Source organism: Otolemur garnettii, unplaced genomic scaffold (assembly GCF_000181295.1).
Source record: "Otolemur garnettii isolate 467f Iridium unplaced genomic scaffold, OtoGar3 scaffold00010, whole genome shotgun sequence".
In the NCBI taxonomy this organism is placed as follows: Eukaryota; Metazoa; Chordata; class Mammalia; order Primates; family Galagidae; genus Otolemur; species Otolemur garnettii.
In genome coordinates this window covers 28436183-28459683 of record NW_003852405.1, presented here as the reverse complement: position 1 = coordinate 28459683, position 23501 = coordinate 28436183, and the positions used below count along the sequence as shown (strand labels likewise).

Here is a 23501-nt window from a genome sequence, read left to right as displayed (position 1 = left end):
GAAGCTTTTTAGTTTGATCAGGTCCTAGTAGTGTGTTTTTGATGCTGCTTCAATTGGCCCGGGGGTCCTCCTCATAAAATATTCACCTGGGCCTATTTCTTCAAGAGTTTTCCCTGCACTTTCTTCTAGTATTTTTGTAGTTTCATGCCTGAAGTTTAAATCTTTAATCCAGTGAGAGTCTATCTTAGTTAATGGTGAGAGATGTGGGTCCAGTTTCAGTCTTCTACAAGTCACCAGCCAGTTCATCCAGCACCATCAATGTTTTTAATGGCTTGTCAAAGATCAAATAATGGTAAGTAGCTGGGTTCATCTCTCGGTTCTCTATTCTGTTCCATGCATCTACCTCTCTGCTTTTGTTCCAGTACCACACTGTTTTGATCATTATTGATTTATAGTATAGTCTGAGGTCTATACTGTGGCAGTGTAATTCCTCCTGCTTTGTTTTTATTTCTGAGTAATGTCTTGGCTATTTGAAGTTTTCTATGATCCCATATAAAATGAAGTATTATTTTTTGAGATCTTTGAAGTATGACAATGGATCTTTAATAGGGATTGCATTAAAATTATACATTTCTTTGGGTAGTGTGGATATCTTAACAATGTTGATTCTTCCCAGCCATGAGATGGTATGTTTTTTCATTTGTTAACATCTTCAGCTATTTCTTTTCTTAGAATTTAATAGTTCTCTTTATAGAGAACTCTCATCTCCTTTGTTAGGTAAACTCCCAAATATTTCCTATTCTTTGGCACTACTGTGAATGGAGTAGAGTCCTTGACTGCTTTTTTAGCTTGGCTGCTGTTGGCATATATAAAGGCTACAGATTTATGAGTGTTGATTTTGTAACCTGAGATGCTGTATTCCTTGATCACTTCTAAGAGTTTTGTAGTACAATCTTTGGTATTTTCCAGATATACAATCATATCACCTGTGAAGAGTGAAAGTGTGATCTTTTCTGACCCTATATGGAAACCCTTGATTGCCTTTTCTTCCCTAATGGTGATGGCTAAGACTTCCATTACCATGTTAAAAAGTAGTGGAGACAATGGGCAACCTTGCCTGGTTCCTGATCTGAGTGGAAATGATTTCAATTTAACTCCATTGATTACAATATTAGCTGTGGGTTTGTTGTAGATGGCCTCTATCAGTTTAAGAAATGTCCCTTCTATACCAATTTTCTTAAGTGTTCTGATTGTGAATGGATGCTGGATATTATCAAAAGCTATTTCTGCATCAATTGAGAGAATCATATGGTCTTTCTTTTTTAATTTGTTTATGTGATGAATTATATTTATAGATTTATGTATATTGAACCAGCCTTGAGACCCTGGGTTAAAACTCACTTGGTCATGGTGTGTAATTGGTTTGATGTGTTGCTGGATTTTGTTTATTAGGATTTTGTTGAATATTTTCACATCGATATTCATTAGTGATATTGGTCTATAATTTTCTTTTCTCATTGGGTCTTTTCCTTATTTGAGGATCAAGGTGATGTTTGCTTCATAGAATGTGTTGGGTAGTATTCTGTCTTTTTCTATATTTTGGAAAAGATTGAGTAATATAGGTACTAGTTTCTCTTTAAAGGTTTGATAGTATTCTGATGTGAAGCCATCTGGTCCCAGGCTTTTCTTTTTAGAAAAGAGAGATTTTGTATAGTTGATGCTATTTCAGAACTTGATATAGGCCTGTTCAACATTACCATTTGATTCTGGCTAAGTTTTGGAAGACAATGTGCTTCCAAGTATTGGTTGATTTCTTTCAGATTTTTCTTTCTTTTTTTGTTTGGGGGGACAGAGTCTCACTTTGTCACCCTGGGTAGAGTCTCATGGTGTCATAGCTCACAGCAACCTCACATCCTGGTTCCAGCTATCCTCTTGCCTAGGCTCACAAGTAGCTGGGACTATGGGGAGTCACCACAATGCCTGGCTATTTTTTTTCCTATTGTTTTAGATGGGATCTCACTCTTGCTCAGGCTGGTTTTGAACTTCTGAGTTCAAAGGGTCCACCTGCTTTGGCCTCTCAGTGTGCTAGGATTACAGGTGTGAGCCACAGCTCACAGCTAGTGTAGATTTCGATGTTCAATTACTTGGGAAAACTATGTTAGAAGATATAAAGAAGCAGTCAGGGACTCGAACCTACTTGTAGTGAGCAAGTTTGGATTTAAAAAACGTAAGAATAAAATATTCAACTGAACGTCTTTGTCTTTTCTTATATGTGGCATTTTGAAATGAGAAATAAATATTTGTCAATATTCGTAGAATCAGTACAATTCAACAATAGGAGCAGGCTGATATAAATGCTTCTTTCTTTTTTTGTTGAGACAGAGTCTCATTTTGTTGCCTTGTCATAGCTGACAGCAACCTCAAGGTCTTGGGCTCAAGTGATCCTCTTGACTTAGGCTGCCGAGTAGCTGGCAGTACAGGCGCTTGCCACAATGCCTGGCAATTTTTAAAGATGGGGGTCTTGCTCTTGCTCAGGCTGGTCTTAAGCCTGTGACCCCAGGCAAGCCACCACCTTGGCCTCCCCGAGTGCTAGGATTACAGGTGTAGGCCATCCCACCTGGCCTTAATATAAATGTTTCATGTTAAAAATTCAAATAACATGAACAGCACTGCGGTCAGTGACTTGATTTTCTGCAATGATGGACAACTCTTGGTAAGGGTCTTCATAAAAAAATGTAATCTTACCTTTATTTACGTGATAGTTATAGTCCAGGGAACTTCAGAACAAAAAGTTCTTTATGTATAACACAGAATTGGATTGTAAGCCTCTCAGTGTGAATGTCAGGTAGGACACTTGAACATCACGTGGAATGAAGGACAGTACTTCACTGAGCTGGGCTTCTTGAACACTGCAGTTCATATGGCATCCTTGACCTGTGCTCTGCTTCCCACAGGTGACAGTAGTGTCATAGTTCTTTTAGCAACCAAAGAAAATCCCTGGTGCTGTGCCTTGTGCCAGTAATCTCATCACTCTGGGAAGCCAAAGAGGATGGATTGTTTGATCTTAGGAGTTCTAGTCCAGCCTCAGCAAGAGGGAGACCCTGTTTCTACTAAAAATAGTAAAATTATCTGGGTGCACACTTATAGTCCTAGCTACCTGGGAGGCTGCAGCAAGAGAATTCCTTGAACCCAAGAGTTTGAGGTTGCTGTGAGCTAGGCTGACAATATGGTACTCTAGCCTGGGGCAACAGAGTGAGATTTTGTCTCAAAAAATGATAGAGAAAAATCTCCCCCCAAATTTCAATCTGTTTCCTTAGGGGTCAGTATCACTCTCCACCTTCAGCAACACTGTTAGACCTGTTTCCTGGAGGGTAAGTAATTCCTCTACACTGTGTGAAATTAGGAGATGAGAAGAAAAAGGGGGGGGGGAAGCCACAAGAACTGAAAACTAGGAGAAAGACTAGCTACTGGTTTGTGTTTTTAGTTTTAGGATTGATCTTATAGGGCATAATTATACAGAGTTGAACATGAGCTTGGTTTGTGAAATTTGTGATGTTCCCAGCTGTTGTAACATCCTGCAGGGTCACATGTTGCTGTGGCTATTGGACAGGTTTAAAGGGTCCTCTGGCAGCTGGTCAGTCAGGGTGGCATCATGGGTGAGCACAGCCCTTGGGGTCAAGTTGGTGGGGAGGTGGGTTTCAGGGTGGGATCACCTGTTCCAGGTCTGAGTTTTAGAGAGGCCACCTTCTAACCTCTGTTTTTCTCATGGATAAAAGGTACAAATAAAATACCTACCTTGTAGGAGTGTTGTCAGAATTAAGTGAAATGGCATGTTAAGTGACCAGAACATGGTTCAATGGTAGTGTTCTTTCCCTAAAAAAGATTCTCAATAACCCTCATTTTTGCAATTTTTTAAAACTTTATTCAAATTAACATGAGGGTACAATATTTAGGTCACATTGTTCTCGCTTTCAGGGTAAAGTTCCACTTGTAGAAGAGTCCCTTACCTAGGGCCGTGTCATACACCTACACAATGTGCACATTAGGTGAGATCCTGCCTCATGCCCTCCCTTCTTCTGCCATACGTCCTCTCCCGTCCCCCTTCCCACGTCCCTCTACCCCTACACTGGACTACAATAGTGTTTTGTTGTTCTTAGGAACATGTAATTGTTTATATATTGATTTCAGATTAGTATAGAGTACATTGGATATTTATTTTTCCATTCTTATGATACTTTACTCAGAAGAATGTATTTCAGTTCCATCCAGGTAAATGTAAAAGCTGTAAAGTCTCCATCTTTTTTTTTTTTTTTTTTTTGAGGCAGAGTCTCACTATGTTGACCTCGGTAGAGTGCCATGGTGTCACAGCTTACAGCAACCTCAAACTCTAGGGCTTAAGTGATTCTCTTGCCTCAGCCTCCAAAGTAGCTGGGACTATAGGTGCTCACCACAATGCCCGGCTATTTTTTTATTGTTGCAGTTATCATAGCTGTTTAGCTGGCCCAGGCCCAGGTTTGAACATGCCAGCTGTGGTATATGTGACTGGCACCCTGACCACTGAGCTACAGGTGCTGAGCCATAAACTGCTATTTCTTCTACTTACTTCTCATTATTTTGAGAAAGTCAGAAACGTCTGTTTTCAACGATTTTTGTTAGTGAGCTAATTATACCATTGACTTTACAGTTAGAATTAGGTGCCATTCTTGGCTTAACTGACTTTTCCCCTCGTGGGAATAATGAAGTTTCTATGCTAGAGAATATTTCTGAAAATTTACCATCTATAGAGCTGAATATATTTTGCTCTTGCCAGGAACATAAAAGGTTAACATAAAGGCTCACCGCAGCCTGGGATGAGAGCGGGTGAAGATGGTGGTTTTACCAGGGAGGCTTTCATTGCTTTGTGCCTCATGGCACACCCCTCAAGATCTGGTCTGAGCTTGGATGATCATTCTGAACCTTTAATTGTATAGCAGGGAAAGCTTTATTTTGTGAAGCTCTTCTAATTTAGGAGACAGGGCCCCCAAAGCCAATAGGTAAGTAATAATCACCCATGTTTTAGTTCCATGAGGATTATGGCTGTGTGAAGGCTTCAGGTTCCCATGGGAATTAGGAATGGTGTAACACTCAGGGATACAGGGAGAAGCTGAGAGAGTGAAGGCTAAGTAAGACTCTGGGGTAGAGGAAGGGCCAGCAATGCCTGTGGCAAACGTTGCTTGATAATAAAAAAATGTTAAGGAAAATCTCATTAGGCATTTTGTCATAGAACAGCACATTAAAATACCCTTCTTTGGTTTAGTACATGGAATGTATCCCCTTGGTTTGGCACCTGTAGCTCAGCTGCTAGGGCGCCAGCCATATACACCAGAGCTGGCGGGTTTGAATCCAGCCCGGACCTGCCAAACAACAACTACAACCAAAAAATAGCCGGGCATTGTGGTGGGCACTTGTGGTCCCAGCTACCTGGGAGGCTGAGGCAGGAGAACAGCTTAAGCCCGTTGCTGTGAGCTGTGACACCATAGCATGCTACTGAGGGTGACATAGTGAGACTTTGTCTCAAAAAAAAAAAAAAAAAAAGAATGTATTCCTCAATGTTGTTGAACTTAGTTTTTTATTATTTTTAATTTTTATTTATTTTTATTATTTATTTATTTTTTTGAGACAGTCTCACTATGTCACCCTCCTTAGAGTGCGCTGATAACACAGCTCACAGCAACCTCCAACTCTTGGGCCTAAGCGACTCTCCTGCCTCAATATTGTTAAATTTAATTTCAACATGAGTTGTTCTCAATCATTTTGTCAAATTACGCAGATTGTAATAGACAAATTCAGGGGTAGCACTGTAAATTTTAGCTAAATGAGCCATGTTTTTGAAGGGAAATAAGGTGAAATGAAGACTTGGTAAGCATGAGAAGTCCCTTTAAAATCTCCACACAACGCTTCCCTGCTGTGTCTTCTTTGCTCTCTTTCTACCATCGTGTGGATTTGGGCAAGTTGTTTTAACCTCTCCAGACCTCGGTTCCCTCGTTTTTAAAATTAAGAGTTTGGATGAATTAGTCTTTAAGGATTGTTTTAGCTCTGAAATATTTTCCTTTTAACACCTCACTTATTAATTAAATCACTGTTATCAAACACTAATGTACGATAAATAAAATTTTTCAAATTTTAAAAAGAATGTGGTGGGCACAGTGGCTCATGCCTATAATCTGAGCACTTTTGAAGGCCAAGGGTGGAGGAAGACACTTGAGGCCAGGAGTTTGAGAACACCCTGAGCATGATAGCCAGATCTGATCCCTACTACATAATTAAAAAAAAAAAAAAATTAGCCAGGCACAGCAGTGCATGCAAATAGTTCTAGCTACTCAGTAGACTAAGTCAGGAGGATTGCTTGAGCCCAGGAGTTCAAGGTTAATGGTGAGCTGTGATTGTGCCACTGCACTTCAGCCTAGGGAATCTAAGTGAGATTCTGGCTATTAAAAAAACAAAACAGAACAAAACAACTACTTACCAGTTTTCAAATATAGGCTTCTATGTGTGGTATATTTTCATTGTAGTGAATGCATCATACACTGTATACATCATGCAGATCTTTGGGAATATAACCTTTGATTTCAGCACTGTAAATGATAGACCACCTAGTTTAAACCACTGAAACACTTTGAAGTTGGTGAGATTTGAACTCAAGTCCTTGGCTCTGACAAATACCCTCTATGTGATCTTAGGCAAATCTTGCCAAGCCTTAATATCATCATCTGTAATATGGGGATAATAATGTACTTTATGAAGTTATTTGAGGATTATGTAAGATAATGAGTGTAAATTGGATAGCATAGAGCCTGGCCTATCAGAAGCGCTTAATATGGGTTACCCAATGGTATCGTATGAAAATGTGTCTCAGATTTTATCCAGCCAACATAAAAACAGATTTTTATGATGAACCTTTAATTAATCTTTAAATATTTATTCATTTATTTATTTAATTTATTTTTAATTTCCCAGAGACAATATCTCACTGTATCCCTTGGCTAGAGTGCAGTGGTGTGATCACAGCTCACAGCAATCTCAAAATCCTGGGCCCCAGCTATCCTCCTGCCTCATTCTCCTGAGAAGTTGGGACTACAGGCATGTGCCACTATGGCTGATTGATTTTTCTACTTTTTGTAGAGATGGTGTCATGTTCAGGCTGGTCTCTAACTCTTGGCCTTAAGTGATCCTCCTCCCATGGCCTCCCAGAGTGCCTGAGCCACTGAGCCCATGACAGATCCTAATCCCCTGGAATTTCAATATGGCCTTTAAGAAAAGGCAAGATCATCCTCTGTCCTAGGACACAGTAGTGCCATTTAACAAGAGCCCCATGTATAAAATTGGCCCTGTTTGCAGCTGTTCCTTCTTGGAGCCCTGTTGTGGCTTAGGAACAGGAGGGAACTACATTACCTAGAGAGAGGTGCCTCAGAAGACAGCCAATATTTATTTATTTATTTGTTTTTGAGACATGGTCTCACTCTGTCCCCTAGCCCGAGTACAGTGGTGTCATCATAGCTCACTGCAACCTCAAACTCCTGTGCTCAAGTGATCCTCCTGACTCAGCCTCCTGAATAGCTGGGACTACAGGTGTGCACCACCTTGCCCAGCTAATTTTCTATGCTTTGTAGAGATGGGGTCTTGCTATGTTGCTCAGGCTGTGAGGTAGCCGTTTAAATTGAGGATAGTTTCACTCGTATATTTATGAATAAATTCATGACAGAATGTAGTCTTGATAAAAGACCAACCTAAACATTTCTTTTTCTTTGCAGATCTTATATTGTACTTTAAACACACCTAAAGTTGACATGGAAAAACTGACAGGAGGACAAATAGGACTGAACGATTCCATCTTCGCCCACGTGAAAGGAAGGAAAAAAGAAGTACGTTTATGTAAATCCGAAGATTCACCTGGTCTCATCCTTTCAGACAATGGTGCTGGCTGTGTTTTTATAAAGGTAAGATTAAAAAAAATAACAGTGTGGCCTAATTGAGGACATATAAGAAAATCTACCGGCCAAATGAGTTTAGAAACAATCTTCGGTATGAGAGCTGGCTCTGCAGGGATGCAGGAAGTGGTGATGTTTCACTGTCATTTTAAAGGTCTTCAAGGCATTATTATTGTTTTTTTGTTTACCATTTCCTAGAATTAATTCCCTTCAGCTTAAACTTCACTAGAATTTAGAACCTCCTGAGAAGGAGACTGGCCCTGGTGCCCACTCATTATCCAGCTATGCACTCCCGGGTCTGTAGTTCTGATGACGTCCAGGCTGATTCTATTGAGTGTTTCTTCCAACTGCACCCACTTTTGGCCACTTTGATTCTTTAAAAATGCTCTTCAAGGTTTTCTGAACTATATACAATTTGCCTTCTGTATCCATGGGTTTAACAGTGGATTCAATCAACTGTTAGATTTAAAAGTTTTTAAAAAATTGTCTGTAGAGAATACATACAGATTTTTATTCTTGACATTATTCCTAACAAAAAAGTACAAATATAACAACTATTTACACAGTGTTGCACAATAAAAGCTATTGTAAATCAGCTAGAGATGATTTAGAATACATGGGAGGGTGTACATACAGGTTACTTGCAAACACTGTAGCATTTTACATCAGGGACCTGAGCATGTGTGGATTTTGGTCTCCACAGGAGATCCTGGAACCAATCTCCCATGCTACCAGGGATGTGACGACTGTAATTCCTTTATTTGAATAAAAAGAGAGCAAGATAAAACTGCAAAGAAAAGAGAGAAGCTTGAAATTGTATGAAAATGATAAAAATTAAGGAATGATAAAAAGAAAGGTAGACTCATCTCTTTAAAATAACAATTCTATTATTGTAACAAGTAGGTGTAATAATACCAGCTGAGTCATATTGAATGCCTACTATGTCCTCAGCTTCAAATGCCGACCATGTCCTAGGCTCTTTGCATCTACTTTCTCATTTAATCCTCACAGCCATCCTATTTTTTTTTTAAATTTACTTTTTTGTTAAGGTAACACATTTTTAATGTACAGCTTAGTAAATGTTTATATATGCACAGCTGTATGACTGTCACCCAGATCAAGGGAAATTGCATTTTTGCTACCCAGAAGGCTTCCTTATGCCCCTTCTGGGTCAATACTCTCCCACATTCTGACCTGTGTTACCATTTGCTTGTTCTTGAACTTCATGTCATCACATGTCACTTACTCTACCATTTCTGGCTTCTTTTACTTAACATGATGTCTGTGAGATTCATCCATGGTTGGTGCTACTTGTAACCTCTATTCTATTGATGTAGATGCAGGATGGGAATGTTACTGTTATTTATGTGAATGTTCCAATTTCCTAAGCTTAGCCCTGCAAGAATCAGGAAGGTTAAGTAGCTCGCCCAAAGTCATACAACTAGACAATTCAAGAGTCGATCCAAAGGTTTAACTTCAGAGCTGGCATTTCCATTCCCTGGGCTAAGAATTAATGACCGATGTCACACAACAGGGCATGTTTTATGCCTTTGTTTTGTTGAAATCCTGATTTGCTGATGCTTTGTCATCTAAAAAGGTCTTAGGAAGTTATCATCTTCACTGTAAGTGGTGCTTGAACTTCCCACTTGATAGAAGGGCTATTTTTAGCTCTGTGAAGGATGTGACTGGGCTGAAGGTTGACTGAGTGGCCAGATGGAAAATCTGTGAATTGGGAAAGTCATGAGGGATTATCTGAGGGAGGCTCAGGACACGAGGTACACACAGCAGAGAGGACTTGGAAGTTTTGCAAATATGTGCAGATTTTTAGGTCTTAGCCTCTGACATTCATTCAAAGCTTATACGTCTATTTTTTTTTTTAATGACTCATCAAGCATTTCCCTGCCTCAGAGTACTCGTCATGGGCCTTGTGGAGACACAGGACACGGCAGCAGAGGAGAAAGTGAAGCATAATCTACACCGTGAACAGAGTTCAGTTTAGATGCCTGTCACGTGTGTGCATGGGTGACAAAATGTTATACAAATTAGGGAAATTGAAGAATACAAAGAACTGGTACACATCATTTCCCCAAATCTCCTGTCTACCACTTGCTGCATTGCTTTATTGTTCTGTTTCTCATGTGTATACACACACACACACACGCACATACACGCACACACACCCTTGCCCTTTAATACTTCAGAGTGTACTTACTGTGTTTCCCCCAAAATAAGACTTACCCCCAAAATAAGCCCTAGAAGGATTCTATACATTTGTGAAATATAAGCCCTACCCCGATAATAAGACCTAGTGATGGGCGTGCATAGATATGCAGCATAGCCAGATATGCTGCATAGCCATGCCATGCATTTTGGTGCAGAGACATCCCCTGAAAATAAGTCCTAGTGTGTCTTCTTGAGAAAAAGTAAATATAAGACAGTGTCTTATTTTTGGGGAAACAGTATTAAGAACAAGGATATTCTCCTATATATAACTGCAGTTATGAAGTTCAGAAAGTCTAACACTGATAAAACACTTTTCACCTATGGTCCCCACTGCAGTTGTCAGCTGTCCTAACAGTGTCCTTTATTTACCCTGGGGCAGGATCATCTATTTCACTCTTTAATTCACTTTAGTTTAGAAAGCATGTCCCTTAATTTGGATTTTTCTGATATTTCCTCATGTTGAGAAACAGGTTATGTGTTTTGGGGTCTGTCTCAGTGTACCACATCAAAATTGGTGAGATGTTTGTTCATACTATTATTTGTGATGTTACTTTTTTTTTTTTTTAGAGACAGAGTCTCAGTTTGTCACCCTTGGTAGAGTGCTGTAGCATCACAGCTCACAGCAACCTCCAGCTCTTGGGCTCAGGAGATTCTCTTGCCTCAGCCTCCTGAGTAGCTAGGACTACAGACGCCCACACACGTGGCTATTTTTTGTTGCACTTTGGCTGGGGCTGGGTTTCAACCTGCTACCCTTGGTATATGGGGCCGGCATCCTACTCACTGAGCCATAGGCACCGCCCTGTGATGTTAATTTTTATCACATGTTTAAAATAATGTCCCCTAGTCTTTTTTGCTGCATCCTTATTATATTTTTATTTATAATTAATGAGTAATTGTGGGAAGATTCTTTGACATTATGAAAGTGTCCTGTTACCTTACTTGCACATCATAGATTTAGCATCTGGGAGTCTGGCAAGTTGGAGTCACTCAAAGATCTTTATGATTAGCCATAATTTTAGTTTAGTGGAACCAAATTTGTCACTTCTAGAGTGATCATTCAGGTAAATACAGTATTCATATATTTCCAATTCTTTGCTTATTCAGTTGACTAAGTTAAGAATCAGCAAGGCTGGGAATATAGGAAGTCAAGGGGACAGAGGATTTAGGATGGAAGGGAGGGAATGAGTGGAGCCCTATAAAACTAGAAGAGAAGTGATGATTTGAGAAAACAGGTAATTTGTGAGCTCTGGAGACCATGACATTGGTGAGAAACAGCTTTAGTAGAAGTTGGGTGATGGAACGGGAAGAGACAGGGGTTGTCAAAAACATTTCATAGTTCAAAAGCGATGAATCATTTTGGACATTTGTAACCCAAAACTCAGCACTTGTGGTCAGAAGAATTTGCATTCTACAACCTGATATTATTTTTTTTCTAAACTTTTTTTTTTTTTTTTTCAGTTTTTGGCTGGGGCTGCGTTCAAACCCACCACCTTCGGCATATGGGGCTGGTGCCCTACTCCTTTGAGCCAAAGGCCCTGCCCTCTTTCTAAACTTTTTAATTTTTATAATTATGGCACCTCTGTTTGGTACCCAGGTCTGTTTCACTGTTCTCTGGGATGAGCCATGTAATCACTGTGTTCTCCTTTATTCATTCATTAAATGTAGTAAGAAATATTTCTTTCCTAGGCTTACCATAAGGACTAGATGAGATAAATATTTGTAATTGTATTATGATTGTTTGTTATTACAAGCAATATTTTGGAGCAGTGTAGGAAGGACCAGCCCAGATCCTAAAGCAGCTGAGCATGGCAGCAGGACACTTAGCCCAAACTGCCTTGAGTCTGGTGCTTAAGATTTTGGGGAGGGTGGGACACAACCCCACTTGGTTGGTACCTGTGATGAGGAGGCAAATTTTTCTGAATATGGGATGAACACAGTGGAAGATATTATAAAAATCTAAAATGGTTGGAAACCTCTATGTTTAATAATATTGTAGATTCTATCTTCCAAAAAGAAACCAATAAACATTTTGCAGCATCAAACTCCAAAGGCAGATGAGGGAAAGTTCCTAAGTGTCACAGGATAGGTAACTCAGGAAATAGCATCGATGCCTCTTTTTCCTTAGCCCTTTGGGTCTGAGCAGCACTTTTAGCAATGTTGTTAATCTCTATCAAGTTCTTACATGATTATCAGTGTACATTAGAGTTCAGACACTTGTCTCCACTGCTACCTGTTTCTTTACTCACTTAAGAGGCTCATAAAACATGTGATCAGTGTCTCCAACTTTGCTTCTGTATCCAGTTCACCTTTGGGTGGTCATCTCTAAGTTTCTCTGGTTGGTTTTCCTGTCTCTTCATCCCAGATCCTTCTCTCCTGCTTCTGTTGATTACATACGCTCTGACTTTTCTCTGGGCAAAACTGGATTTATGTTCTGCTGTCCCCTCTGATTCCTGGGAACTGCCTTCTTTCCCTGTCTGGGTGCTCTTCTGTGGATCTTTGTTCTTGCTCCTGGGCAGGGCAACCTTAGATTTTTGTTTCTCTGACCTCTAATTCACTGGTAAGATTCATATGTGTCTTTAAAGTCTTTCATTTAATTTTTACATATTGTTAATTTTTAATAAAATTATAATAATATGTCTTTAAAAACTAAAAATGACATGTAGTGGGACACTGAAATTCACATGGTATGTCTGACAGAGTAAACAAATAAGCTCCTGATATATCAGGAGATAATTTAGAATAAAAGTTAAGAATAAAGTCAGTTAAATATAGATTTTCAAATTCTCTAATGGTTTAAGACTGGTTACGTAACAGAATATTTAACTGTTTTTTCCTTCTTTGAACTCCAGTCATTCATTTCATTCTGTTTGTTTTCCTGTGACAGTTTAGAAGCCCTAGTTGTACTGAGTGGTGTGTTGTGGTTACCACTGTTTGCTTCTGTTCACTATATCAGGCCAGTGTGGGTTTCTACTCACACAGTGTCAAGTAGATCATGAAATTTCTGGGTTCTTTACTTTATATTAACTATTTGCAATGATAAATAGTGAGCTCTGTTTAAATTGATGTTATCGTATCATTTGGATACAGTATGTTAACACTTGCTGCAAAGTACCATTGGCCACAATTATTCTTAAAATTTGGGGGTAATAAAGAAATCTATTTTGAGGTTTGGTATATAGTAATTTATTTATTTATTTATTATTGTTTTAGACAGAGTCTCATTTTGTTGCCCTCAGTAGAGTGCTGTGGCATCACAGCTCATAGAAATCTCCAGCTTTTCGGCTTAGATGATTCTCTTGCCTCAGTCTATAGGTGCTCACCACAATGCCCAGCTGTTTTTGTTGTTGTCATTGCAGTTTGGCCGGGGCTAGGTTCAAACCTGCCACCCTCAGTATATGGGGCTGGTGCCCTACTCACTGAGCCACAGACGCCATCCTGGTATATAGTAATTTAAAAATGAAAAATGCTCAACCTTCCTAGGTCAGTGTTTCATAGTCCCCCCCCCCCACCTCCAGATGTTAATGTGATGGAGATGTTGGGGCTACATCCTGTGTTCAGTTTTCTTTTTTTTTGGACCCAGTGGTCAATCTCTCTGCTGATTCAGAAGACATTAGACTTCCACCTGGCAAGGATGGGGCATACACGTGCATTTGTTATATAACAGCAATGTCTAATATTAATTTTGTTTGTTTTTCTCCCCTTCTCTCTCCCACCCCTCCAGAATCTCACTCTCACCCTGGGGTTGAGTGCTGTGGTGTCATAACTCACAACAACCTCAAATTCTTGGGCTTCAGGAATCCTCTTGCCTCAGTCTCTCAAGTAGCTGAGACAACAGGTGCCTGCCACAATGCCCAGCTATTTTTAGAGACGGGGTCTCACTGTTGCTCAAGCTGGTCTCAAACTCCTGAACTGAAGCAATTGGCCCACCTCTGCCTCCCAGGGTGCTGCGATTCTTTCAGAAATTCTTGGTGCCATCTTAGATCTCATTTGAGACCCTTATACCACAGATGTATTATCGAGAAGTAAGATAGATTTAAGAAAGAATAAGTTGAAGTTTTCCCTTGGGTCCTATGTCTCCTCATCTAAAATACATACATGGAAAACAATCACATAAAATCAGCCATACTGACTTCCAAAATGGGAATCCTACTTGTTTCTTGTTAGTTATCCACCTTCCTAGCTAAGATTATACCATTTTTGAGTGTTTGCGTTTATAATTAAATGTAGCCAATTGACAAAGCTCAAGCTATTCTTATGTAATGGGCTTCACATTGAAATGTTTCAACAGTCATTTATGGAGGGACTGCTCTGTGTGCCATTGTGCTAGGCCCAGGGTAAACTGGTGAATAAGACCATCTCTGTCCTCAGGGATATTGCATTTTTGTAACAGAGGCTGAAGAGTAAATGGACAGGTGCACTGAGCTCTGTGGAATCTGACTTGATCTTCCCACGCCTCAGTCTTCCTGATCTATGACAGGAGAGTCTCATAAAGGGTGTTAGGATTCCGGGAAGCAGTGAGTGGAAAGTGCCCAGCCTCGGGTTCAGCGTATGTAACAAAAGATACTGTAGGAGGTGAGAGTGGCGCCTTCCCCATTTTAGTGGGGAGTGGGAGTGGGTTGGGGGACTTCAGGAAAAGCTTCCCAGAGGCGGTGGATTCTGAGTGATGAGGAAGATGAGGAGGGTTGGAGGAAGGTGGTGGCCGTGCTTTGTTGCTTTGTCTTTGATCTCTGATTAAACATTAAACTGAATTGTTAACAGGTCAGTACGTTGTCTGTAACGCCTCAAAAGCATGAACAATAATGTTGCATAACGTTTTTTGTATTATGTTGTCATTAATTTTCTTTTCAGAGAATTAGAGATGGTGGCATTATTTACTTAGTCCAAACCATTTGTGTGGGGGATCATATTGAATCTATAAATGGAGAAAGTGTTGTTGGCTGGCGTCACTATGCTGTTGCTCAGAAGTTCAAGGAATTGAAAAAATGGGAATACTTTACCATGAAGTTAATAGAACCTAAGAAGGCATCTGGTAAGTGTGTGTGTGGGAACAATGTCCCCCTTCCCTGGGTTACGTTTCTCAGGGTAATGAGCACTGTGATGTGGTGACTTGAGCTTTTAGTATATCTTCTCATCTAGCCTGTTAGTTAAGAACATTGAAAATGGTCCATGGTGCTATTTATAAGGAGAACAACTATCGAAGGAAGAAAGAAAAGAAAAATGTTGCATTGTAGGACATTTTCCAAACCGGCGTTCAGAGTTATGACCTCTGGGGACTAGTGACGGGTCTGACGTGCTGTCCAGCCTCTGTGAGCAGCCCTTGCCGTGTTTCCATTTGGCTGAGCAGTCAGGTTTTCACTGAGCACTTTAAACTCTAATAAACTGTTGTGCACAGGCCTCTGCACTAAAAGTTTTAATTACATACAGAATTGGTATTTAAAGAAGTTACCTCGTCTATTTTTAAGACTACTTTCCCCAGTACTTTTCCTCCATTGATATTTTGAAATTAGTACCAGGGGATGGTATGAAATTATTTCCAGTTTGCTGTGACATCTGTCCTGGCTTGGTTTTAGCCAAGGCAGCTGTATTCCAAGTGTTGTTCAACCCCCCAGGGCCATCTCATTTACAAGAATGTGCCAGCGTCTCTCTTACCACACAGCAGTATTTTAACAAGCCAGGCCTTGTGTTCATCAGTGTGAAAATATCTTGAGTGGAATCATCCCAGACTTGCCCTTGGTCACCATGGACAAATTGGGGAAGGTTGTGGAGTGGGGACAGAATGAGTAAAGGTACAGAAGTACAGGACAGCATCATGTTTGGGACCACCAGGCATGCCTTTGTTGTTGGAGTCGAGGTTAAGGGGTGGTGCTGACAGGTGCAAGTCAGCAGGGACCACGTTATCAGGGCCTTGTCTATGAAGGTCACATGGGCAGTGAGGACCAATGAAAGGGTTTAGGTGGGGGGAGTAACATGGTGACTCTTGATTTTAGGTATTTTGGACACTGTGGCAGAGAAAGGAGTGTAATGTGACATGAGTTCAGGGGATTGTAGACATTCTGTTGTGTTAGCTAAGAGCAAGAAGATGAATGAAGGCATAGAGGAGGCATGACGGGAGTAGTGGTTCTGAGGAGTAGATGGTATGTGCTGGAGGTGTTGTACACGTCTCTTCCTGACTCCCCCGTCAGTGACATCAGGCTGAAATCGGCTATGGTGGATATTCATATCATAGGAATCAATAAGCCCTGCAAGTCAGTGCTCTGTGTGTGTGGGGGGTGGTATTAAATGTTTCCCCGCATACCACTGAATGCACCATTAAGAAGGTTGAATTGTAACCTGTGGGATGTAGAGATGAAGAAAGGAGAGATTGCAAGTGATGACCTCCAGGTTGGGTCTTGGGTGAGTATGGTGCCATTCTTGAGACAAGGAAATCTGGAAAATAAATAGGTTTCAGTGAGGAGACAGGGAAGAGAGATTATAAATACAATTTTGGACCTAATGAGTTTGAAATCTTTGGGAGAGTTCAGTGGGGGAGATATAAGGGATAGATGAGGGCTGAGAATTGGAGCCCAGTGAATGGGGTTTATGAGCAATTGTCCTTCACTCAGGGAAGCTGTGGAAGTAAACTCACTCAGGGTGGTAAAGGGATCAGACACAGCTGCTGAGGGACACACCAGCATTTAAGGGACACAAAGAGGAGGAGGGGCCAGCATAGTGAGGAATGGCCAGTCGTGGAGGAGGCAGCTTGGTCTATCCAAGTATCAAGATCAAGTCACTTGTCTCAGAGCAGATGCTCCCTAGCAGCTCCCCCGAGTTAGCTGTGGGGCTGTGGGGGAGGAATAAAGGCTGTTGTGAAATGTACCCTCAGACTCTCAGTGCCGGTCAGAATCTAAAACACTGTTTATCTCAACCAGTGTGTTTAGAACACCAAGTAGAATAGGACCGAACCATCACAGTACTTTGTACCTAAGAAAGGCAAGCATGTATCAGTTACAAACACCCATGTGTCAGTTCTTATATATGTTTGTGCACATTTATGGATCATGATACAATGTATATGTTTCCTACTGTGAGTCACAGCAAAAAAAATTGAAAACCACTGGTTGAACTGACTCCCTTGTTGAAATGTGTAGTTTAATGGGAAATGGTTCCCACACCTAACGTGGTGTCTCCTGGTCAGCTGCTCTCTGATCCAAGTTTCCTTCTTCCAGCCATGAGCTGATGGCAGCATTTCCCGTCCTTATCGAGGATCGGCTGGAATGTCTCTAGTGGCATTTTTTTAAGGGCCTGGCTCACTTCTTTTCCCTTTTTGCCAATGAAAACGAACATGTCTTCACAATGAGCTCAGCCCCACCACATGTGCCCTGTAAACCTAAATATTCCCAAGGTCGTGAAAACCCACTTGTCCATTTAAGTGACTCACACAAGACATGACCAACTGGTTTCTTTTCCTATAAGGTCTTTTACTCGCAGAATAATACATACTGTATCTATGAAGCTTTGATTCAGTTTTAGTTACATGAGTCTCAACTGCATTTATCCTGGAGTGTTTCTCTGATTCATGATTCTCACTCTTTATGGAAAGAGGTTATGGATGGATGCCTGGATATTTCTGTTCTTAAAATCAGAAAGGGAATTGAAAGAACAGGCTCCCCCTCTAATCACTTAGAATCTTGGTTGTGGGGTGTGATTTGTAGCAGATCCCTGGGTTCCATCTTCTTTCAGTGGCATCATTTCTGCACTATGTGTCCATCAGAATAGGATGTTAAGCATGTGAAGTATGTCTCAGTCCTTTGAGTCATTCACAGCTGGCAAAGTGGGACCTCATCTTCGTGAGTCAGCTTAACTGCTACGCTCACTTCAAAGGCTGAGCCTGTTTAATGTTAAGACACAAACTGTGGCTTTTAGACTTTGACTTTTTGGATGGACATCTCAAAATTTTGTTATCATTCATTCTATTTCTGAGAAAAAATTCAATCAACAAATGCTTTGAAACCTTTTCTTATTTACTGAATTCTAGAAAATGTTACAGGGAATATGAAAAGTTATAAAAACAGACAACAAAGGGCAGTAGTTAGGTGTTAGGCTCTGCCAGGTACCGGCTGTGTGATGTGTGACACGGAGTGAGGTCTTTAACCTTTCTGCGCCTTGGTTTCCTCTTAGTGAAGGAAGATGTGTGTACCACATTGGGCTCTTGTGAGGATTAAATAATTAAACATGTGAAAACTAATCATAGAACAGTCCCTGGTGCACAGTAAGTCTTCAGTAAAAGTTAGCTATTGTTATTACTACTATTATTAAGATGTTGCCCTTTTCTTTAGGGAGTAATTTTAGAAACACCGTAAACCCACATGAACTAGGAGAAAGAAGGCAGGAAGTTGGTGATTAGTGTGTGTTGAGAGCTCTGGCACTGTTCCAGATTCTAGAAGGTCAGAGGCTATCATAACTCATATCAAATAATGAAATATGTCATTATTTCATAATAGTGGCTGTTATTTGCTTCCCTGAGTCCCTTCTAAGTAGGAAATAATATAGTCCTGACCACTGTCCTCACAGGTGAAGCCGTTTGCCCCAGTGAGAGCTTGAGAGCTGGGAGGCTGCAGCCGCGGTCAGCCCAGGGGCAGCTCCCTGACAGCTGTTACAGCTGACCAGTGTGTTGCAGGCCTCAGGGAACTTAGGCTTTACATAGGCAGGTGGATACATTAAGAATCCAGTAACACTATTGACAAGAATTAGCTATGATTGTTGAAAGCAACGTGGCGGAGGGATAACGAGAGTAGATGCTGAGCCAATCCGCTGGGGATTCATTCCTTTCTGTGCTTCTTACTGGCCGTGTAGTGATGGTGTGTGGCCCAGGTGTCCTCAAACTATGGCCCGTGGACCACATGCGGGCTGCTGAGGACGTTTATCCAGCCCGCCAGGTGTTTTTGCTGCCATTGCCTGTCCTGCTTATCCATTTCCTGTCCTTTTAAACTATAGTCTGGCCCTCCAACGGTCTGAGGGACAGTGAACTGGCCCCCTGTTTAAAAAGTTTGAGGACCCCTTCAAGTTAATGCCTTTATGCCTGTTTACTTGTTCATATTGTGAGGACGCAGAGTTAATATAGCTGGGAGTGGTGGCTCACAGGTGTAATCCTAACACTCTGGGAGGCCAAGGCAGGTGGATGACTTGAGCTCAGGAGTTTGAGACCAGCCTAAGAGCAAACCCCATCTCTATACTAAGAATAGAAAGTTAGCAGTGTGTGGTGGTGGGTACCTGTACTCCGGTCTACTGGGGAGGCTGAGGCAGGAGGATGACTTGAGCTCAGGAGTTTCAAGTTGCAGTGAGCTAGGCTGACACCAGGGCAGTCTAGTCTGGGCAGCAGAGTGAGGCTCTGTCTCAAGAAAAAAGAAAAGAAAAGAAAAAAAGAGAAATGAATTAATTCACCTAAGGTACTTAGCCAGACACGGTGCTAGGTAAGTGTAAGCTGTTGCTATTAGAACTGCTGCTGGGCCTGATTTAATTCTCAGGCCATTCCTGTGAGGCTTTCCTGGTGAGTACACCAAGGCTTTGGGCAGTGAAATAACTCCTTAAGCCTCCTAGCAGTGGACCAGAAGGGCGAGCACAGCACTCCAGGCCCGTATGCTCCTGGGGCTTGTGCCCCTAACATTAATGTGTTACTGCCTCTTGAATATGATGTCAACTATGACATGTGCTGTAATGCAGATTTATACCAAGTACAACTCAGCCGGGAGCTTTACTGGGGGAGGTTCTAAAACTTAGTAACAGGGCAGGGGGAAGTGGTAAGACTGGAAAGCGACTTCCCCCAAGAGAGAAAACCATGGGGCAGATGGGTTAAGGCAGGTCCCGCCAGTATCAGGGACCAGTGTCCCATTCTTTTGATCAGTGACAGGATGTCTGATAAAAGGGCACAGGGACATTTGAGCTTTAACTGCTGTGGCCTTGCTAAGTTGAAAGACCTTCTGCCCCTTGGGTTTGGCTGTAAGTGAACACACCGATTTGGACAGAGAACCTTCAGATGGCCTGTGATGAGCTGGTACCATCAGCCCTCTGGATCCCAGGAGGGAAATCAAAACCAAGACTGAGGCTCAGCGCCTGTAGCACAGTGGTTAGAGTGCTACCACATCAACCCTGGCTCAGGAGTACCACGCCACTCCCCAGATTTCTATTCTAGGAGTCTGTGATAACATAAACCTAGGCTGCTGGGTTCAAACCCAGCCCAGGCCAGCTAAACAATAATGATAACTACAGCAAAAAAATAGCCAGGTATTGTGGCGGGTACCTGTAATCCCAGCTACTTGGGAGGCTGAGGCAAGAGAATTGCTTAAGCCCAAGAGTTAGAGGTTGCTGTGAGCTGTGATGCCACAGCACTCTACTGAGGGAGACATAGTGAGACTCTGTCTCAAAAAACAAAATAAAACAAACCAACCCCAAGACTGAGTTTATCACCAAACCTATGGCACAGAGGTGACAATGTGGTTCAAAGTCAAATTCATTTCTTTCTTGTAGAATCATGGAGTAAAATTTAAAAGTCACCACAGAAATTTAGATGGGTGTTGAGAGAGGCACTAGGACTAGGAGAGAAAGATTCCTGGAAAAGATCATCCTTGAACTTGGCCTTGGAGGATGGGAAGGAAAGTGCAGACCAGGAAAGGAGGGTTTCCTGCAAGAGGTGTCCAGGGCAGGGAAGAACCTCGCCTTGTAGATTGTAGCAAATGAGGCTGCTCAGTCAGCTCAGGGCCGTGTGAAGAGCTCTGTAAACCAGGGGGAGCCTGAGCTTGTTGTAGAGGGAATGAGGAACAATTCAGACACTGTAACAAAAGAATGACGTGATGAAACAGATTTGGGGGAAGTAAGCCTGGGAGGCCAGAGGGGAAACCAAGGGAGAGGATGTTGCAACAATTTAGGAAGAAATGGTCAGTGCTGCGAGTGGGGGCAGCAGTGGGAAATCACAGGACAGAGAAAAGCCTGGGCAGTGTGGCAGGGGAAAGTAGGGGCAGGAGGGAGACTGATGACACTCAGCTAAAGTGGACAGGAGAAGGCTGAAGAGCACCAGGCCACTTCCCAGATTTCTATCCTCGGAGCCTGTGATAACAATGATGCTATAATTAGAAATGAGGCGCCATAGGCGTGGAGCCTGAAGTACACACTCTTTGATGCTGGATAACAATATAGATTCAGTCAAGATAATTTCTCTTTGGTGGGGCACAGTGGCTCATGCCTATAATCCTAGCACCCTGGGAGGCTGAGGTGGGTGGATTGTTTGGGTTCAGGAGTTCAAGACTAGCTTGAGGAAGAGCAAGACCCCATCTCTACTAAGAAAAAACTAGCCAGGCATTGTGGCAGGTGCCTGTCCCAGCTACTTGGGAGGCTGAGTTAGGAAGATCACTTGAGCCCAAGAGTTTGAGGTTGCTGTGAGCTATGATGCCATGGTGCCCTACCCAGGGCAACAGAGAGAGGCTCTGTCTCAACAACAACAAAAAAGAACATTTCTCTTAGGTAAGCCATTAGATATAAATGATCAGAACGCCGCTGAGAACTTTGCTCAACGGCATCATGATCCCACATTTGATGTGAGTGTGAAGATGGAGATGATGAGATCTCAGTAGTAAAGTCCTTGCAAGATGTTTTAAAAGGACCAGATAATGTTTTTGAGAAGTCAGGAAAATTAAAAAGTCTTACTTTCAGCTGAAACATAACAGGAAATATTAAAACAATCTTTTTCTCACAGTTTTGAAGGGAAAGGGGTTGGCTTGCTTCCTTTCTGTGACCAAAACGTCACTGATGATTTTTTTCTCTCCCCTCCTTTTCACAAAGGCCCTCAGCTCACTGCCTTGTACCTATTTCCAACTATTTCTAGATATTTCCAAGGTTTCCACTTGTCCCCAGAAGCAGGCTGGTCCTGTCAGGCCCCCTGCTGGCCGTCTCTGCATCCTGACCATTCCATTCTTCCCTCCTGCCATCTTTGGACTGTCTCTTATTTGCTGAGCAACTTGGAGGCAGCTGTGTCCCATCTGTGTCCACGTCATGTTGAAATTGTGGTCCCTGCCCGAGCTCTGATGTGAAGCTCCAGGCCATCGAGGTCCCTCATGAGAGCGTAACAAGGCCTTGTTCTGTGAGGAAGTGGGGAGACCACCTAGGCACCCCAGTGTGTCACCCTTCGTTAGCTGAGGATCTGCAGCCTTGCTGTGTGCGTCCCTGCTGAAAACAGTGCTTGTGATTTCCGTCAGCACCTGCTCTCTCCCTGGGACTCAGGCACAGGCTTTGGGGTGGGGCAGACACTTTTCTGCCTTCTCCATTTCCCCATCTCTCTTCCTGAGCTTGGCCGTATAGCAGAGACTGGGGGACTGACCTGTTTATTGAAAAATGTCAGTTAGGCTGGGCACGATGGCTCACACCTGCACTGGGGGAGGCCAAGGTGGGAGGATTACTTGAGGCCAGGAGTTTGAGACTAACCTGAGAAACCTAGTGAGACTTTGTCTACAAAACAAATAGAAAAATTAGCCAGACATGGTGGCACATACTTGTAGTCCCAGCTACTTGGGAAGTTGAGGGAGGTCAGAGTACTGCTTGAACCCAGGGCTTTGAGGTTGCTGTGAGGTATGATTATACCACTGCACTCTAGCCCAGACAATAGTTAAGACCTTGTTTCAAAAAAAAATTTTTTTTCAGTTAAAGGGTGTGTAATAAAGAATGATACACCCCCTTTAACTGAAAAGAAAAAATACACATTTTAATTTAAAACAGAAATATACATTTTTGTTTTATTTTAATTATTGGTTTTTTGAGACCAAGTCTCACTGCATTGCCCAGACTAGAGTGCCGTAGCCTCAGCCTCCCTCACAGCATCCTCAGACTCCTGGCTCAGCCTCCCAAGTGTCGGGACTATGGGTGCTGCTACAGGGCCTGGCTAATTTTCCATTTTTAGAAGAGGCGGGGTCTTGGTCTTGCTCAGGCTGGTCTTGAACTCCTGACCTCAAGTGATCCTCGTGTCTCGGCCTCCCAGAATACTAGGATTACAGGCATGAGCCACCCAGAGCACCTGATCAGAAATACACATTTCTAAAAAACACTTTTTTTTTTTAACCACTTCTAGGAAATCAGGAAGATTGAAAAATATACAACACTCTTAATGTAAAAACCTTTTCTTTGAGTAGAAGTCACAGAGTTCTGTGAAGTCTTTCTTGTGTAATCACAACTTTATGCATAATTATAGATTTTATTTCATTGAAAACCCCAGATATATGAAATGAAGAATGTTTAAATATATTTTTTCTAATCTGCTAGAGTCATCTTGCCTATACGTAATTTTATTTATTATTTATTTTTGTCACTCACCCTCATGAAGTCTTTGCAAAGCAGTCAACCTAGTTTACA

General features: G+C 41.8%; 1 protein-coding gene across 1 annotated transcript in view; it reads left to right on the top strand.

Moving 5' to 3' along the window:
- The window catches only part of LOC100957496 (PDZ domain-containing protein GIPC2-like), a 42482-nt gene that overhangs the window by 4827 nt on the left and 14154 nt on the right, over positions 1 to 23501 (top strand). The window contains exons 2-3 of the mRNA XM_003784300.3: positions 7731 to 7916; positions 14979 to 15159. Of these exons, the coding sequence (XP_003784348.3) occupies positions 7731 to 7916; positions 14979 to 15159 (367 nt within the window). The remainder of the gene's footprint in view (positions 1 to 7730; positions 7917 to 14978; positions 15160 to 23501) is intronic.